The sequence below is a fragment of the Lichenostomus cassidix genome, chromosome 1Ab, assembly GCF_008360975.1.
Source record: "Lichenostomus cassidix isolate B80296 chromosome 1Ab, HeHo_3.0, whole genome shotgun sequence".
Classification (NCBI taxonomy): Eukaryota; Metazoa; Chordata; class Aves; order Passeriformes; family Meliphagidae; genus Lichenostomus; species Lichenostomus cassidix.
This window is the reverse complement of record NC_139481.1, coordinates 10,627,296-10,644,285: the sequence shown is the minus strand read 5'-3', so window position 1 is coordinate 10,644,285 and position 16,990 is coordinate 10,627,296. Positions and strand designations below refer to the sequence as shown.

The window sequence follows — 16,990 nt, the reverse complement described above, 5'->3', positions numbered from 1 at the left end:
TGGTAACAGCAGAGGACAACGCAAAGAACTCCCTCCAAAACAAAATTTCTATTCCGTTTTTCTGGATACTATCAATTATTCAGAAGTTGCACCTGATCCTCTTGGAACACACTCTGGAGCCCACATAAAGGCAGCATAATGCCCAGTAGCTATGGCAACTTGACACCCACCATAGCTATAAAGCTGAAACAAAGCCTGCTGCAATAGAGTAACTGCAAACTGTGCAAGAAGCAAAGTTCAGCTAAAGACAAACCACCCATTTAAAAAAAAAATGCTTTAGTATCAATTATTTGAATTCTGTGCCCACAGCCACTTTGTATAACCAAAACTTTGGAAACTTTTCCTTGTGCTAGCCAAACGCTCTTAGGGAGAAAGCCTCATGCAGTTGTGAATGAGGGCAAAGCCAAGCTTTTTTCCTTTAACAAAACTCTGGGTAAGATATACTAAAATTCTGATCTTTCACCACTTTATTATCCCATGCTGGTACCGTCTACATACTGATGGTACTCAGCCTCAGGCTCTCAGAGGGAGTTGGGTCCCTTACTGTCTCTACTGAACAACTGCAGTTGCAGTCTCAGCTTGAAAGTCAACTCATACGTAGCCTTTATTCCTCTTGATATTCAGTCCTACAAAGCTATTCCCACTACTCCCATGGGTTTCAGTACTGCTGTAATTCCTCTAATTTCTTACAACCTGATCTTTCTCCTGTCATTTATTGATCTGGTTGCAGGTAGTGGTTTAACAGCCTAAGACTGCCCTGGGATTAACAATTTAGTTTACTGTAGAACAAGAAGTGCTCTGATTTGTTAAGTCCAGCCCCTGAAATTCAAGATTAATTAAACTGCTCATTATCATAACTCTTTTAGAGAAGATGAGGTACCACTGCAAACATCCCCCAGCTTTGATTTGTTGGCAGCCTCTCCTCCCACCCAAGTGTCCTTCTGGGGGAAGAACAGACACTGGTCGGTGACTAGGTCTGAACTGAATGGTGAAGTTCTAAAGTCAGACCCCACTTAGCTCTAATGAGAACAAGAGTAAAAGGCAATTTACACCATCAGTTGGCAGCTAGAAACAGCAGCTTCCTTCATCTTCAAAGAGGGAAAACTCTCCTCTAACTGTTGCCCTTCATCACTCTACAACAAAATAACAGTTTGCCCTCCTCATTTGAAGGCACACACCAAATACAAGTTTTTCAGACCCTGCACTGCCTTGAGACTGTATTTTGTGACTGAATTCTCACTTTCTTCTCATTGTTACCTAAGTTTGTATCTCAATATTAAAGAAATCACCTTAAAATTAATTATAGCTCTTGCAAAAGCATTTCATCACAAGAAATACCTACCAAATGTTTTCTTCTTTTCAAGGATCACAAGACATTCCTTCTGACTGGGAAGTCATAGGCACAGAAAACAAAAGATTTAACAAGCCTACACATCTGCTTTCAGTATCTGCACATTATGTATGAAAAATATTCTGAAGCAATAAGTAAATTATAAGACTGAGAAACGCTTACAGGAACCACAGAGTTAAAAGCTCACTACAACCAACCGTAAGTGAAATTACTTAGGTGAAAATGACCCCAAAAATCTAGTTCTGCCTTTGTAATTCCAGAAACAGCAGAAAAGTTATAAAATATGAAAAATAAGAAAAGTGCAAGTTGTTCAAATTACTGGAATGGTCTGAATGCTTGAAGATGCTCATCAAACAAATGAAGGGAAAACAAAACTGTGCAAACCATATGTCACACATGTGTGGAAACTGTTTATCCCCACCCTAGCTGTGGCACCAGGACAGTGGTTAACTGTGACTAAATAAGACAAGGCTGGGAGCTCATATACGCAGAGCAGTATCAGCAAGGCAAGAACGACTGGTTCTGAGATCCTGACAAAGCCATCTTTGCTGCTGCCTCACACATGTTCTTTGTGAATCCCACCAACTTTCGTTCCCCGATTCAAATGCTCCATCGATCTGCCAAATCAGCTTTTTGAGATATACTTGTGATTATTTAAGCATTATCAAATGTGGTCCCAGACCACAGGAACCCATATTTTCAGGTGTAACAAGTTGCTCACTGTTACCTTATTCCTGTACTGTTATTTTCCAGCCTTTCTCAAGGTCCCAGAGAGGCACAAGTACCTGATGTAATACACAGTGTGCCTTCTGCAGTATCCAGTCAGCAGGATTCAGGAAGGTACATTATATCCATAGGCAGCAGCCACAGCCATGGGAGAAAGAACATTACAGAATGGTAATAAATCAGTGTGTTTCAAAACACCTGTGTTGAATACAGAAATGCATAAACTGGGTTATTGACCAGAAAACATGGTGAGGGAAAACCGTGGTGCAGACATTAGATATTTAAGTTCTAATTACCAAATGTTACTACAACGTGATTACAATATTCCAGAGCTCCAATTCAACTGCATATCAATTTCAACACTGAAGCTAGACATTCCCATACCTCTAATAAGCAAGCTGACCAGCCTGTACCCACAGATTAAATCCACTAAGCACTCTGCTGAACCAGTGGCCTGATGAGGCTTTCGGGGAGCTCCAAGCAGACACTTCTAGCTTTTCCAAGATGCAAGCCCAGCCTAGCAGTGCTCTTCTGTCCCTCTGTTCCCCAGTGACTCAGACAGATATGATGCATTTCTGAAATTATCCAGTGTAATTCATCACATGGGGAAACTAGGTCTGGGCTTCTTCCCAGTGAAGTTGCTCTCTGTAACAGAGAACAGAGCACCTTCTTGGCCACAAAGCTCCGGCTGCCACATTTCAGTGCCATTCATATTAAAATGACATCCAATTCTGGCTTTCTTGTCACCCTATTTGACTGCTTAAGAAGAGTTCTTCCGACACTGGAAGCAATAAAAAGCAATTCATTAAAAATGCCCCTGCCACCCACACTCCTTCCTGAGTCTGGAGTTCTCCAACTGTGACACTGGGAAGGTAACTCAGCTGTACACTTGCTCTGCCTCAGACAGGAATTTACTCTGGAAATAGGGCAGAGGAAGAGCACCCTGACTGCTGTTAGCCTGCCACGTGAGTCACTAGCATCGTGCAGGTCACAGAAAGCCTGGATCGTTCTGTGTGGGAAAGAGATGTTCCTGTCACAGTCATCGTAGTACTTTCTTTCTTTGGTTTTTTTCCAAGCAGTCTGCCACAGCACACAGAGGAAATGGAGATGGCCTTGATGATCTTAAAGGTCTCTTCCAACCTTGATGATTTTATAAGTGCATCATGAGCAGAGGCTCTCAGGTAGCAACTTCTTTATGCTCACATGTTTAGACAATCAAACATCAGCAAAGTAGCACAAAAAAGCACAGGGATTTCTGGCAAGGGGAACTGCAAAAGAAAGGTCAAATCTTTGTACTGAAGATGTTGAGCTCCTTACAAAAAAAAGCAGAATAATTATCTGGTAATGCCAGGGTTCCTTTTTCATGTTTCAAAATGAAAGCGCTGTGTGGATGCTGAACTCTTTGCAGGAGCCACTGTTCTGCTCACTGCAACACCTCAACAAGTTCAGCACAACGGAAGGGCTGAGGCACAAGAGCCGACTCTGTACTGACTTGCATGTGTTGCAATCATTGTGGGTTCCCACATACTACCCATTAATGAGGAGAGAATTTATTCAGCAAAAAAAGATGCAATTTTCGGCCATTTGTTTCTTTTTAACATTTGGGTGGTTGCATGGGAGTGCCACAAAGTATAGCATAGAGCTCTTCTGGAGACATTCTGGTTGCTTACAGTGTTGGAAAAAACACCAACACTGCAACAGAGCCAGCAATGAAAGATTGTTAAAACTTGTATTTTCACTAGATGCTAAGTTCAGGTTGTTGAATCTTCCAGGCAGCCAGACAGTGACACTGAATTATGGATTCAGTTAGGAAAATCCTGTGATTTTCAGTGAGAGTCATGTGCCTGAAGTAATTTAGGTTTGGACACGGACTGGTCACACCAAAAGCAGTAGTTGCTGTGCCACAGGTCGAGATGCACATGAACATGTAAACCATGGCTCCTGTTCAATTCTGTCTCTGAAGCTGCAGTCACAACATCAGTAGCTTAAGCTTTCTGAAGACTTAACAGTTTGAATGACTATCCTGTGCATTTGGCAGCAACTCTACTCCTCCACATTCATAGGATGCTGAAGAAAATAGGAACTACTCTGAAATCCAGGCAAGCTCAGAGCATATGCCTGGGATGTCTTACATTTATGTTTTTTATTGCTTTGCCCTATAAATATGGCACCTTTTGAGCTGACGAGGCTCTACAAAAGGCAAAATACAATCTAGCCCTGTTGGTCTATCAGTGAAGTTTTATCTTAGTTTCCCAGCTGTCTGTGTAACACTACATACCTCCATTTTCTGAATTCCCAGGAGAAAGTAAAGCTGCTCTCTACAGAAAGATTAGAGATACTCAATCTTGTGACCTAACAGCATTTTAAAATCATAATCCCAAGTCCAACCATGTTAACCTTTCAAATCTGCAGTGTCCAAGACCCTCTGGAAGTGAGGATCAGGGCTTACATTTTCCAGCAGGTCACATCAGCTGGCATGACAGGCAGCAGCACAGGGGTTTTTGAGTCTTGACTTAATAAACAGGGACAAGTCAAAGCGATTCTACCTTACAAAACCCTGATTAATTCCTTAACCTTGGGAAAAGGTTAAGGAACACAGTGCCTTGGTCTGCATAGAACCTGATACAGGGGGGTTGTGGTTTTGCTTAAAGACATTGACAGAAGAATCTTCAAAACTTGCCAAAAAAAACTGCAAGAGTGCTACTGTGGCATGCCAAGGAAAAACATGTACTCTCTCTTAATGTACTTCTCTGGAATCCAAGAGTCTGTGCAGTGGATATAGCCCAGAATTTGATATGACAGTTCTGCCCTGGCATTCACATATTAGGAGCTTATTTGCTGTTTCACCCATCTATGCTCAGTTTAGAAATTAGTGGGAAGGAAAAGAGAAGCAAATGTAAAGTCACTTCGACCACGTGGACAGCAAAGCAGATAATTTAAAAGGCCTTTTAAAATAAAATTTATGATGGTAGAGAGGTTTACCATCAGCACCTACTTACATACCAAATGGTATGATTTATTACTTCAAGCTGTTGTGACTAAGCTGCATCCAAAGTCCTTCTCATTCAGTCTTAAAACTGAGCAGAACCTCTAATCTTGATCCTATCAGGTTTTTTTTTCTTATCCTCTGTTACATTTCAGCTTAATATCAAATGTTATTGCCAACACTCTTCAGCTCCAGTAAACACAGAAAAACCCAAACCCACAAGCAGGAACTACTTTTAATCACACAGGACAGGCACCAAAACCTGAGAATCGCTGGATAAATTGATGATTGTTCCCCACGGACACAGACCATCACACCAGGGCATGGAAATGACACAAACAAACACCAACATTGTCAGCATTCAGACAAACAGCCTCTCCCCACTCAACCTCTTCTGTCATCGTCATCAGTCCGATGATTACTGCACTCAGAGCTGCACAGATCTTACTTTCATGAACATAAACTAATGTTCTGAGCTGACGTGGGACAAGTCACCTCTGGCAGTGTTCTTCAGCCAAACCCTGCAGTGGCCAGCTAAGCACAGAGCTCATATATAGCAGTGTTTGTGGAAGAACTACAATGAACTTGCTTCGCTAAACACACAGACTACAAAGTCACCCTCAGTGTGGTCCATGAAGGAATCATCACCAGACCATTTGGCTCAGCCCAGGCACAAAGCAGGAGCCAACAGCACAGCTCCAGTTCTTGTCCTAAATGTCCCCAAACAACTCTGAACTCCTGCCTTCATTTGCCTTTTCAGCCCATCCCTGGGAATCTAAATGAGAGCACAGCTTGGTGGATAGCAGGAAGGCTTGCACTTCTATCCAGCTTCTACAGATACCACTCTCTAGTTCTCTCCCCTTTAGCAGTATGACTTTGGCATTTTGGCATCATCTTTCAAGAGAGAATGTCCAAAGCTACGAATTAAAAACCTATGTAGTCATAACACAAAGTGTAGGAGTAGTTGTTTGGTGTCTCAGTGCACCGGGCAGGCTCAAAAGTCACATAAAACAGGGGGTGGAACTGAAAAGCAGACAAGTGAAATCAAACAGGAGGACAGTTGAACAGGTATCAATGAATCACCAACTATGAAGTTTCACAAAGCAATTGAAGTACTCCAGAGTCACAGGAAAGGTTCAATTCTCAGAGGCCAAGCAAAATACAGACAGTGAAGGGAGAGTTACAAAATGCTGTGTGTGCTATAAGGCCCACTCCCCATCCCAGCTGTTATCACACACGATTCACTAATGCTGATTTTATAGTAACCACCACTTATGAAACCTCCTCACTAAAAAAAAAAATATTTATTGTGCTTTTAGAAGGCTTAAATAATGCTCTAAAAGCAAATACAAGGGTTTATATTGCTGTCTCCTATCCACAAGAGGTTAAAACACTTTAAGCTAATGAATCAGTTTAACAGATTGATCAGAGGTCTGTGAAGGGATTTAAACAACTAGGCTGTCTCTGAGATTCACCTTCCTTGTTGGGAAGGACAAGAGGTTAAACAACCTATGCTTTTACCAGGCTGAACAAAACCACAATATCATCTGATGTGAAACAGGGATGAATTCATAGTCACTTAACAATCAGGATGGAAGTTTCCCCCAGAAGTCCTAAAGTTCCAAATACACTACCTCAAGACTAAACCATCTGACAGAGAAAGAACCATATTTTGCCATCTTCTCCTTAGTAGTTGTCCTGATGAAAGTTAGAGGGCCAGAAGAGAGACGATAATTCTGTCCATTTTCTGCATCTTCATTAAAAGTATGGGAAAACCTTCTGGAATCTTTTTCTCAAGGGAGTTGACAACTGTGGTTCTTTACATCACCACATCTGAACCCAGAAAACTCTTGAATAGTTGGTTACTAACACTTTCACATACAGCATACACAAATACCTGTGATTCAACAACAGTATCAATTATTTGCATGTGTCAGGAAATTAATCCCAGTGTCTTCTTCCTCCATTTATCTTCCTGCAGCCATCAACCTTAATTCCCAATAAAACCATCCTACCTCTGCTTCTTTTCCCTGCCTAAGATGAAAACTGCCATGGAATGCTAAGAAGTTTTTCAGATCTCCAATGGAGAAATAAACACCTGTGCAGCAGCACTAGGATACCCGACTGTGTTTGCAAGGAACAGTAGATCTTTAGGAGGGGCATACTGTCTTCAATGTAGACTATGGGAATACAGCAGTTTCTTCACTGTTTGTCATTGCTATATCCCAGCTCCAGGAAGCTGCTAGCATTCTGCAACGGAGTACACCCAACAGATGTTCATTCCTGATACTCTGGTATCTCAGGCAGTTTTCTTCTAGAAATACCAGTGCGACCATCTTCCTTCTCCTTTTTCCTCCCTTTCTACAGACTTACACTTTTAGTTTATAAAGTATCATCATTGAAAAGCAAAACAAAAATCAGCTTCCCAAAAAAGAAGGCAAGCTTTCTGATTTTCTCAAGTCTGTGATAGTGCACCTCATTTACACTGCTGCTGATGTTACAGAATCACAGAATCATTAGGGTTGGGAGACACCTCTGGAGATCATCCAGTCCAATGCCCCTGCCAAGGCAGGGTCACCTGGAGTTCACAACCTTAACCATGGTACTTCCTTAGAGGTCAATTTTTTATAACATCTTGTGGTGGGCAGAGCTGAAAATTCCTTATCCTTGGTTTGTAGTTCTCCAGATGTGTCAGGTAACCCACAACACCACACCCCACGTTATCTTAAGCTTCCCAAGTTAAAATACATCATTACCTTTTTACCCTCTGTACTCTCCCCACTGACATAGGACAGCTTCCGACGGACGTAGAAGAGCATATCATCCTGGCGGGGAGCCCATTTCTCCATGAAATACGTCGAAAACATCCAAGTCCAGAACACAATGCGGTCATCTTTGAAACACCCTAAGAGGCATAAAAGAAAGGAGAGATAAAAGTTGTGAATGAGGAGGTCACCTTTGCTTGTGCTTAACACAACATCAGAACTGTAGCTCTAAGTTCTTACATGGTGCACAGCCCAGCTGTCACTTGGCCCAAGCCCACAGCCCATCTTGGGCCACTGTCAAGCACATCCTGGCAACCAATGTGCCCTTGTGCCCCCAAGCACAGGTCAGGGCCCAGGAGCAGACCTGGCTCTGCCTGTGCCTTGAAGAAATGCTGAGCCAGCACACTATGGGAGAACACAGCAAAACCACACTCAAGCACTTCCAAAGACATGTGGTGACAGTACATGCATGCTCCAGTTAATGACCTGAAGCCATGAGGTGCCAACAGGTTTCTCATGGACTCTCGGGGATTACAGCCAATCCTTCAGGAGCTAACACCTAATGCCTTCCCTAAACCAATACACAGGAACAAGAATGTACCTGTGCAGGGGTGACTGTAATTCACCCTCTGTCTGACAAAGGAACATAATACAACTCATGGAAACAACAAGTTCAGAAGTCTTGAAACCAAATTACACAATAAAAAGCAGGAGGAGAAGGGGAAAAATGGGAAGAGGAAGATGCCACAAAGTCTCATTCAAGGAGGCAAATGACATCAGCATCAGCAATAGCACTGCAGTTGGCCTCTTCCCAAGAAAAGGAGGCAGAGTAGAGATGACATCACATTTTGTGAAACTCTTCAAAGCACTTAGCTGTAATAAAACAGCAAAGGGTGCTGCACCTTTTGTATTGTTAAAGCTAAGAAGAGAATGCAGTAGTGTGTCTGGTGACAGGGAAGCTGATTATTCCTCCACGAAATGATTGCATCCCTCCCTGAAGCCCTACTATGAGAAAACTGGCTGTTACAATCTACTGTAAACATGCAAAGAGAAACACTAAAAGGGTAGAACCAGGGGGGTTGTTTTAAACATGCAAAGAGAAACACTAAAAAAATACAAATAATTATATTGCTGACTAACAGCAAAAACCTGAAATGGATAATGGGGATAATGGATGGTTGTTATGTACAAGACAGCAAGGCAGGTGGAGGTGTATTTACACATACTGCCAACCCCTCCTCCAAAGCATCCACCTGTTATACGAGTTCTTCAGCACATTTTCCTACTTCACTTTGTGTGCAGTATTTGCTAGACAAATCTTTCTTCCAATCTTTAATTACTGGGGTGGGCAGGAGATTGGACTTTCAAAATTTTAGCAGACAGATGCATGACTGAAAGAAAAATATTAAGTGTATCCAAACTAAATAAAAAAGTAATATTGAAACCACAATGAAATTCCACTGATGGACCATGAAGAGAATACAGTTACCAGCATCAAGCAGAACAGTACTTCAAAATGTGTATATAGCTGATTTTAAAGAAACATGGAAAGGTTGAGGGAGAAAAGGGCCAAGGTAGTTAGTTCCCGGTGCAGGTTAATTCCAGGCCACACTGCAACTACTTTATTTGCATGACTGCAGTGAAGTAGTTTCAATTACTCAAGGCAGCATAGAACAGAATTTGCAATCCTGAATAAAACCTTCACAAAGTACTTGAGTACTTAAGGACTACCCATTTTCTCCAGCAAACAAATGGAATCAAGCGCTGGAGAGATCAGATACAGGACGCTGGGCATCTTCATCATGGGAATGTCTCCTTTGGGCACAGGTGAACAGGACTGTACAGCAAGCAGTTACATCTGAGAGCATACCATGCAAAAGTGGATTCCAGTGTGTTCAGACTCACAAAACCAGTCTAAAAAAGGATAGGATTATCATTGGTCTGTATATTCACACAGGAACATCAGAAAAAGAACTATTCAGGTTTAAGGCTAAACGTTGCTGGCACAAGGACAAACTACCCACTGACACAGTATGCAGGCTGGAAATTCAAAGCTGATTCCTAAGCACTCAAGCCACAGAGTTCAGGAGCATCCCCCTCAGTCAGAATAGTGAAGGCAGAAATCCCCACAGCTACTAAGACAGAGCTCAGCTTGGTTAAGAAAGTTCCTGTGGTACCAGTGACAGCTGAGGACACCATGACCCAGTCCCACCTCTATATTTAGCAAAGAGCAGAAAACGGCACACATTCATCGTGATTCACTAATGGTCCCAAAGACACTTATTAAATACCATGGGGTTTGAGTACCTGAATTACCAGCCTTAATTAGATGGGGAGGGACAAGGAAAGGAGGAAAGAGGATTGCCCTGAGCTCCTCTGAAGTTCTATGAAAGACAAAGGAAAAACTAAAAAAGAATGTACATTCTGTAAGAAGCATTTCTGAAAGTACTCTAGTGCTCAGAGATACACTGCTTTGGTTTTGCTTCATAGCCAAGCAAACACAATAACTCCAGCCAAGCCACTTTTAGATTTACAATGCAAAAATCAAGTTATCTAAACCCAGCTTTATAAAAAGGGGTTTATTAACCACTTCTAGGTTATGATCTACATGCAAAACTCTGAGAAGCTGTCCATGAGCTGCTGACACCATCAGGTGTGTTTTAGGCTATAAACCACAGGAGTTATCACCCTCATCTAACTATTTATGGGTGGTTGTAGCATATATACTTAGCATATATACAGGATATACATTTATGGGTGGTTATGCCTGCAGGAGAACAGCAGAATTGGGTAGGATACCAGGACACTGTGTGTGCTTTTACCCTTGATGGGGAATGCAGGACAAACTGATTGCACAGATTCAACCTTAGCCTGAACAGAAAACCTGGGGAGGAAAGCACTGCAGCACTGAACCTACTTCAGCACTGCAGCACAATGCAGGGGAAAAAGCCCTGGAAACCCTTAGAGCCACGTTGGATCACTGTCAATTCCAATCCCACCTGCAACTGAGATGTAAAACGCTCCGCCACGCTTCAGGGATACTTGCAGATTCTGCTGTAATTAAAACCAGCCTGAGAATGCTGGGACTGTTGTGACTGCAGTGGCTAAAGGACTCATCTTGAGGCCAAAAAGAGCCAAACCAGAGCTAAACAGCTGCTTTTATTCAATTCCAGTAGAACCAGAGAGGACGTGCAACAACACACAAGAAGAATTAGATTTAAAATCTACAATTAAATAGCATTAACTTGCAAAGGAGACAACATTTTTATTTGTAACCAGAACTTCTCAAAACTTGAGAGGGAGAAAATCTATTACAATTTCAAGGCAGAAGATGTCAGATCCAGTACGTCCACTCAGGAATGCCTTCAACTATTAGATCCCCACATTACAGTAATTTTGGTCACTTACAGCATCTCACTGGAAGCCTTCCAGCTTTGCCAAGAAAAAACTTGAAACATCTCTAGATGAGAGCATGCAGCAAGTCAGCTTCCTGAAAACATTCCTCCCCTAGCAAATCCTGCCTCTAAAGGAATAAAATGGAATTAAGAGTTCAGACTATAAATCTTAATAAACCAAAACTTGGTTATATAATTATGACACCTTTGTCATGACCAAATCTTAATTACAACAATTACTGTAGTTACTCATTTACATGTATTTTATCCTCATTAGAAGCAAAAATTATGCCAACTGCTATGTAATAAATGTCTTTCTTCTTACCTATTAGATTTTTATACTGAGCATTTCTTTTGGGGAACTGACTTCATATCCATGTAAATTGATTTTTTGTGGGTTTTTTTTTAATTAATGCTTTCCAAAAAATCACTGGATAAAGGAATTGTCAGGTTATTATTTTGCTTCAAAGGAAGAGGAGACTTCCCATTCAGTGGATAATCATTTTTTTCAGCATGTACCACTCAAGAGCTAAGAGGAACAATAATTTCAGCTAGACAGGGTTTCTTCCTATGTTTTTATTCCTTTAGCCTGCCAGGAGATACTCCTCACTGTGAAACATCATAAAACTAATTTCATCCAATACTGCCACAGTGCTAGTGTGATCATCTGTAAAATGAGCATCCTTAGATGTTTAGGGGTTAATTAAACACTAATGAAGATCTTTACAGCCCCAGCATAGTGAGGAAATGAGAGTTCTAAGCAATTCACACTGTACTTAATTTTTGTTTTGAGTTTAGCCAAGTATTCTGCAAGGACAACATGAGAAGTGCTTCACATAGATTAAAGCTATCTTTGATGTTATAAAGTTGTAATTATGACTGCATAAAATCAGAATGGATGTTGCCTCTCTAGTGATAGTCGCCAGCTAACCAGATCACCACAAATCTAACATTCAGGTTCTATCCCATGGCTACATACAGGGACACCGCTTAATCCCTTCAGTTTGACCTTATATAAACAGGACTCCAGAGAACTTCCAGAAGTTCACTGTCAATGTGTATTAGTAAGCAGGTGACACAAAGGGAATAAGTTCTACTGGTAGAACTTTGGCTAGAAAAGGAAGGCATCATGGTAATAGCAGAGACAGGGGCAAGACAGATGCCACAGACACAACCCTTCTCCTTTACCCTAAAGCAGAGTTAACCCATGAAGTGTGGTGTGCACACATCTATTAATGTAAGACGAAGAAAACTCAGTATTATCCCAGTCAGAAAAACTTGAGATCTCCACCTTTTACGTTTATCCAAAAAACAGCTGGAGATGAGCCAAGATATCCATAAAAGGGTGTGGAACCTGGCTGCAGGCAGGCAAGGATTGATTTCAAGGAAATCCATACCTGCACATCGGGCTACCCAGCGAGCTTCCTGAGACAAATTCAGGAAGCTGTCTCATGGTGCCTGTGCCATCTCACCAACTTTGTGACTGGATACCTTTGTGACTGTGATAATCAAATGGTCTGGATTTAACTAGAATGGAAGAAGTTCTCCTCTTAAACTGAGGAAGCACTCAGCCTCCCTTCTTCCACTTGAGTCAGGGAAAATAAGCTGCTTCCCTCTTTCTTCTCCAGCTTTAGAAACTGAAGAAGCCCATGAAGGTGAGCAGAAAGAAGAGAGAAGCAGACAATGAAGAACTCAAATGGTTTCTGATGCTGCTCCACTCAGCAGCAGAAAAAAACCCAACCTGACTGAAAAAGAAGAAACCTCCTCACCAAAAACGGGTATCAATGTCTTTTCTTCAGCCTTCAAGAGATTTTCAACATGCACACTACCTCCACCTCCCCCATCTCCTTCTCCCTGAAATAAGAAGCCCTGCCAGATCCCTCCAGCCTCCCAAAGCTCCTCTGGACAGGAACTGAGCACCTCCTTCCAGATCCAGACCCCCACCTGCCACCACAGATGGGCCAGTGCTCTGCCCCACCAGACAGGAATGACACAGTGCCATATGATGCCACTGACAGCTTTTCTGGCTCTGCCACTGGCTCCTCCCAGCACCTGGAAGAGGCCCCAGTGTGGGAAACATCCCAGTGCTCTGGGAAAAACTCCCAAAGAGCCACAGGAACCACCCAAGCTCACCGGAACAGCCCCTGGGTGCTGCTCTTTGCTGTTCCCTGATTCCATTCCTCCTGCAGCAGCCAGTTCTCCACTCCTACTGCCCCCAGCCAGGGCCCAACATGCTGCCCAGAACCGCTCCTTGGTAACACCCTGAACCCCAGGGGATGCCTCAAAACGTGCTGTTCAATGTACAGGGGCTGAATTGCCGCCAGTAGGCTCATGCATTTAAGGACTTAATTTGGCCCCAGTGGTACTCATAGACTTTTGGAATAGGGAGAGGAGGGCTCAGAGTGATGCCTTTTTGCTGGTCCTAAACTCATGAGCCAGACGCAGGTAATGAACAGGGGTTACCTTTATAAGGATCCTTAGGTGCACAGCTTACTAGAAGGAAAGCACCTGAAGATGCACAGCTAAAATAAAGCACATCGAATATTTATACATTTAGCAAATTATCATAAATGTCTGTAGTGGCTCTGACTGAGGTCGAGTTCATAGCCCTCCCAGTGCTGTGCTTTGCATTTAGCTGGAACAGTGTTGATAACAGAGCAGTGTTTTGGTTACTGCTGAGCAGTGCTGTCCCTCTGGCATTCCTTCCCCCCAGTTAGAGACATAAGTGATGAGATAATTCCCCCCTGGTTCTACCCTTTTCTGAATTTCACTCCTCCTTAGATAAACTTTGATTCTGAAAATGTGTGTCAAAGAGCTGGTTTCAACCTTGGCTTCCCTGAGAATCTAACCTTGGACCCCAACGCTTGGAGCCACTGGGGAATTTGTTTGTCTCTCTGTCTAACAGAGTAGGTAAAATGCTAGCTACAAATACAATAACAGGCTACAGACCTGCAAATATATATGTAAAAATACAGGGAATACATAAAAGCAAAAAAGGCAAAAATCAATTTGGCACCAAGGGTGAAGAGAATCCTCAGACACAACTACCAATTCTACAATTTGCAGGAAAGGTTTAGGAAAACAAAGGTCTCAGCTGGTTTTCAAAATGAAAATACAGTACTTTGGGATAAAAAAAGGTGTAAGAGATGGCTCTAGCTCACCTAGGAAAGGCCTAAAGGAAGAAAAAAGCAGCCAAAACAGGTTCTGGCCTTGCAAATCTCCCCAGCAGTAGAACACAAAGCAGAGGGCAAAGCAGAGAGAGTGGGGCTTAACAACTCAGCACCTGAAGGGTCCTTTTCAACATTCATTTTAGGTCCCAAAAGTTTAATTACCTCCTCAGCAGCAAAGAGGAGTTGTGTGGGTGGTGGGGGGAGGAGGCACAACACTTCTGCACACCTAAATCATCAGAGAAAGAGAGTCTGTCTAACAAGGAGGAGAAAAAGCAGTGAGAGCAGAGTCAGATCGCTCTAACCATAACACCTGCCCATTTTGCAGGAGCTCTTTCACATATTTAGACAATGAATTCAAAAAGAAGCACTCCCAAATGATCCAGATTGTAGAGAAGGCATGAAAACTCAAGCCAAAAAAACACCAGAAGAGGGTTGTCTGCCCCCATCACCAACTCTTTTGGTCTGAGTAAGTCACTTAGCAGCCCTGTCTGACTATTCCATCTGTCAGGATGAGGCAATATTGTCATCCCGTAACAGAGAGAGGTCAGTTTAATAAATAAAAACCTTCCAAATATTTGTACTTTATGAGAAAAGTGCTTTAGGCTATTCACTGTCAAAAATGCTCTCAGAAGTGCAGACTTTGGACTCTAAAGTAGCATAAGTATAGATGAGCCTAAGAGCATCCATGGAAACACAGGAAAGACACCAAGAACCTATTCAGACACCAATTATCAATGTAAGCATCATCAAGTGTCTGCAAGTACCACTTGGAGTGTCCTGACAGGGCACCACAAAACTGCAGTTTAACCTCCTCCTAAACCATCTCCCTGCCAGCACCTTGATCTGCCTTGGTTAATTCAACAGCAACACAAAGAGCTTATTTTTCTTGTCTCTTAGGAGCTGCTTGGGATTAACACTGGGATATTATTCTGCAGCACAATGTCTCGGGTTTAATGATCAAAGTTATATATCCAGTAACTCCACAGAGCTACTAAAAGATCAGCATAGAAATACCATAAAGTAGATAAATTCAGATAATCAAAAACTGCACAGTATGAAATTAAAGAAGAAATATTTCAAATTCTTTCTGTATTACACCTCATAGTGAAACACTACTACAGGGCATTCTTGATGAGGAAATCCCTTGAAGAACACTTTCCTTTTAATTCCAAGACATACAAAAGCATCTTGTAAGAACAGCGAGCCAAGCCCAAAGGTTGTTTATCCCAGTATTGTGCCTTGAACAACTGGCCCTGGAGATGGACAGGGAGGATGAGGGGATAATGCAGGAGTGAATTCCCTTTCTCCTCAGTACCCTGACAGCCCCCAGTGTTTCTGTGCCAGAAACCAGTGAATGTGGCAGCTCCTGCTGGATGTCCATTCCAGACACCTCTTCATCATCTCCTTGGACACATGTAGACTTTCACAACCTACAACTGTTTGTAACCATGAAGCCCAAAGCTTTTACCATACATGAGGTGGTTTAGTTTGGGAGTTTTTTTAGGGGCTTGGTTTTTTTTTCCCTACCAATTTCCAACTTTAAGCAATGGTTTTATTCACAGAAAAGCACAGTGAGCAACTACTACCTACACACTGTATTCACACCACCTACTTCTCAAGTATCTTGCGGCACACAGGACCTGAAGCATCCCTTTTCCAGGCTGACAAGTCCTACCCTGCCAGATAAGTATCCCCTGTACAAAAGTCATTCCCACAGCACCTCTACTGCCCTTCTCCAAACCTTTTCAAGCCTGCAATATTAAAGATGAGCACATGCCATGGAAACTTTTTGTGGCCAAACACTGATTTCAATCCCTTCTCTCACAGCTTCTAATACCTGACGTCCCCTTTTGACTGCACAGAACAGAGGAACAATTACAGCTCTCAAACTAGGTAATACCAACTTGCTCGGTGAAGATGATGTTTGCTAATCAGCTAAACCCAGTGGCAGAGCTTTGAACACAACAAGTTTTGGGGCACAAAGATGCCTTTCCACAAAACTACTTATTCTTTTCCCGTGCTCTTCACGTCTCATTGCAGAGCTCTAGCACAACTAAAAGGAAGAACCCTTATGCAAAGGCAGAACAATCATCCAGATTTCAAATGTGTTTGTCCACAAGTCGACACATTACCAGCCCTAGAAGAGGGTACATTAGAGTTTCTACAGGCAACAATTCAAACACAGCCAGGTGTGAAACTGCACATCTTTGCACTAAGAAAATCCATCCCAGAGCTCTTCACTTTGATTGCATCGTTACCAACAATAACTTACACAAGAAAGTTCAATATTTAGTATGCCTTAATTTTCCAAGATTAAATTTATAAAACCCCACTGCATCAGCAATGGAAATAACTCCATCCACCTGAGAAACACCCTTGCAACTGAGGATCAAACAACACAACATGTTTCTCAGTTGCCTCCCTTGCTCCTAAGATCTTGTACAGCTGTTTCTGAATCCAAACAGTTCTTTTCTGCTATTTTCTGTTTTACTGAATTTCACTCAAGAGAGAAGGGATTTACAGAACTAAACCTGAGTGTTGCTTCAGGCATATCTGCAATGCACAATGAAAGGAGAAAATACACAACACAAAGAGGT

At 42.3% G+C, this 16,990-nt stretch overlaps 1 protein-coding gene and 1 long non-coding RNA gene across 4 annotated transcripts in view; one reads left to right on the top strand and one right to left on the bottom strand.

Annotated features, from left to right (window-relative positions):
- Positions 1-16,990, top strand: part of LOC146442924 (uncharacterized) — a 300,193-nt gene that overhangs the window by 165,583 nt on the left and 117,620 nt on the right. The window lies entirely within an intron of this gene.
- Positions 1-16,990, bottom strand: part of KIAA0930 (KIAA0930 ortholog) — a 92,524-nt gene that overhangs the window by 27,279 nt on the left and 48,255 nt on the right. For all 3 annotated transcript variants that reach the window (XM_085049750.1, XM_085049749.1, XM_085049752.1), the window contains one exon: positions 7,820-7,968. In XM_085049750.1, the coding sequence (XP_084905876.1) occupies positions 7,820-7,968 (149 nt within the window). The remainder of the gene's footprint in view (positions 1-7,819; positions 7,969-16,990) is intronic.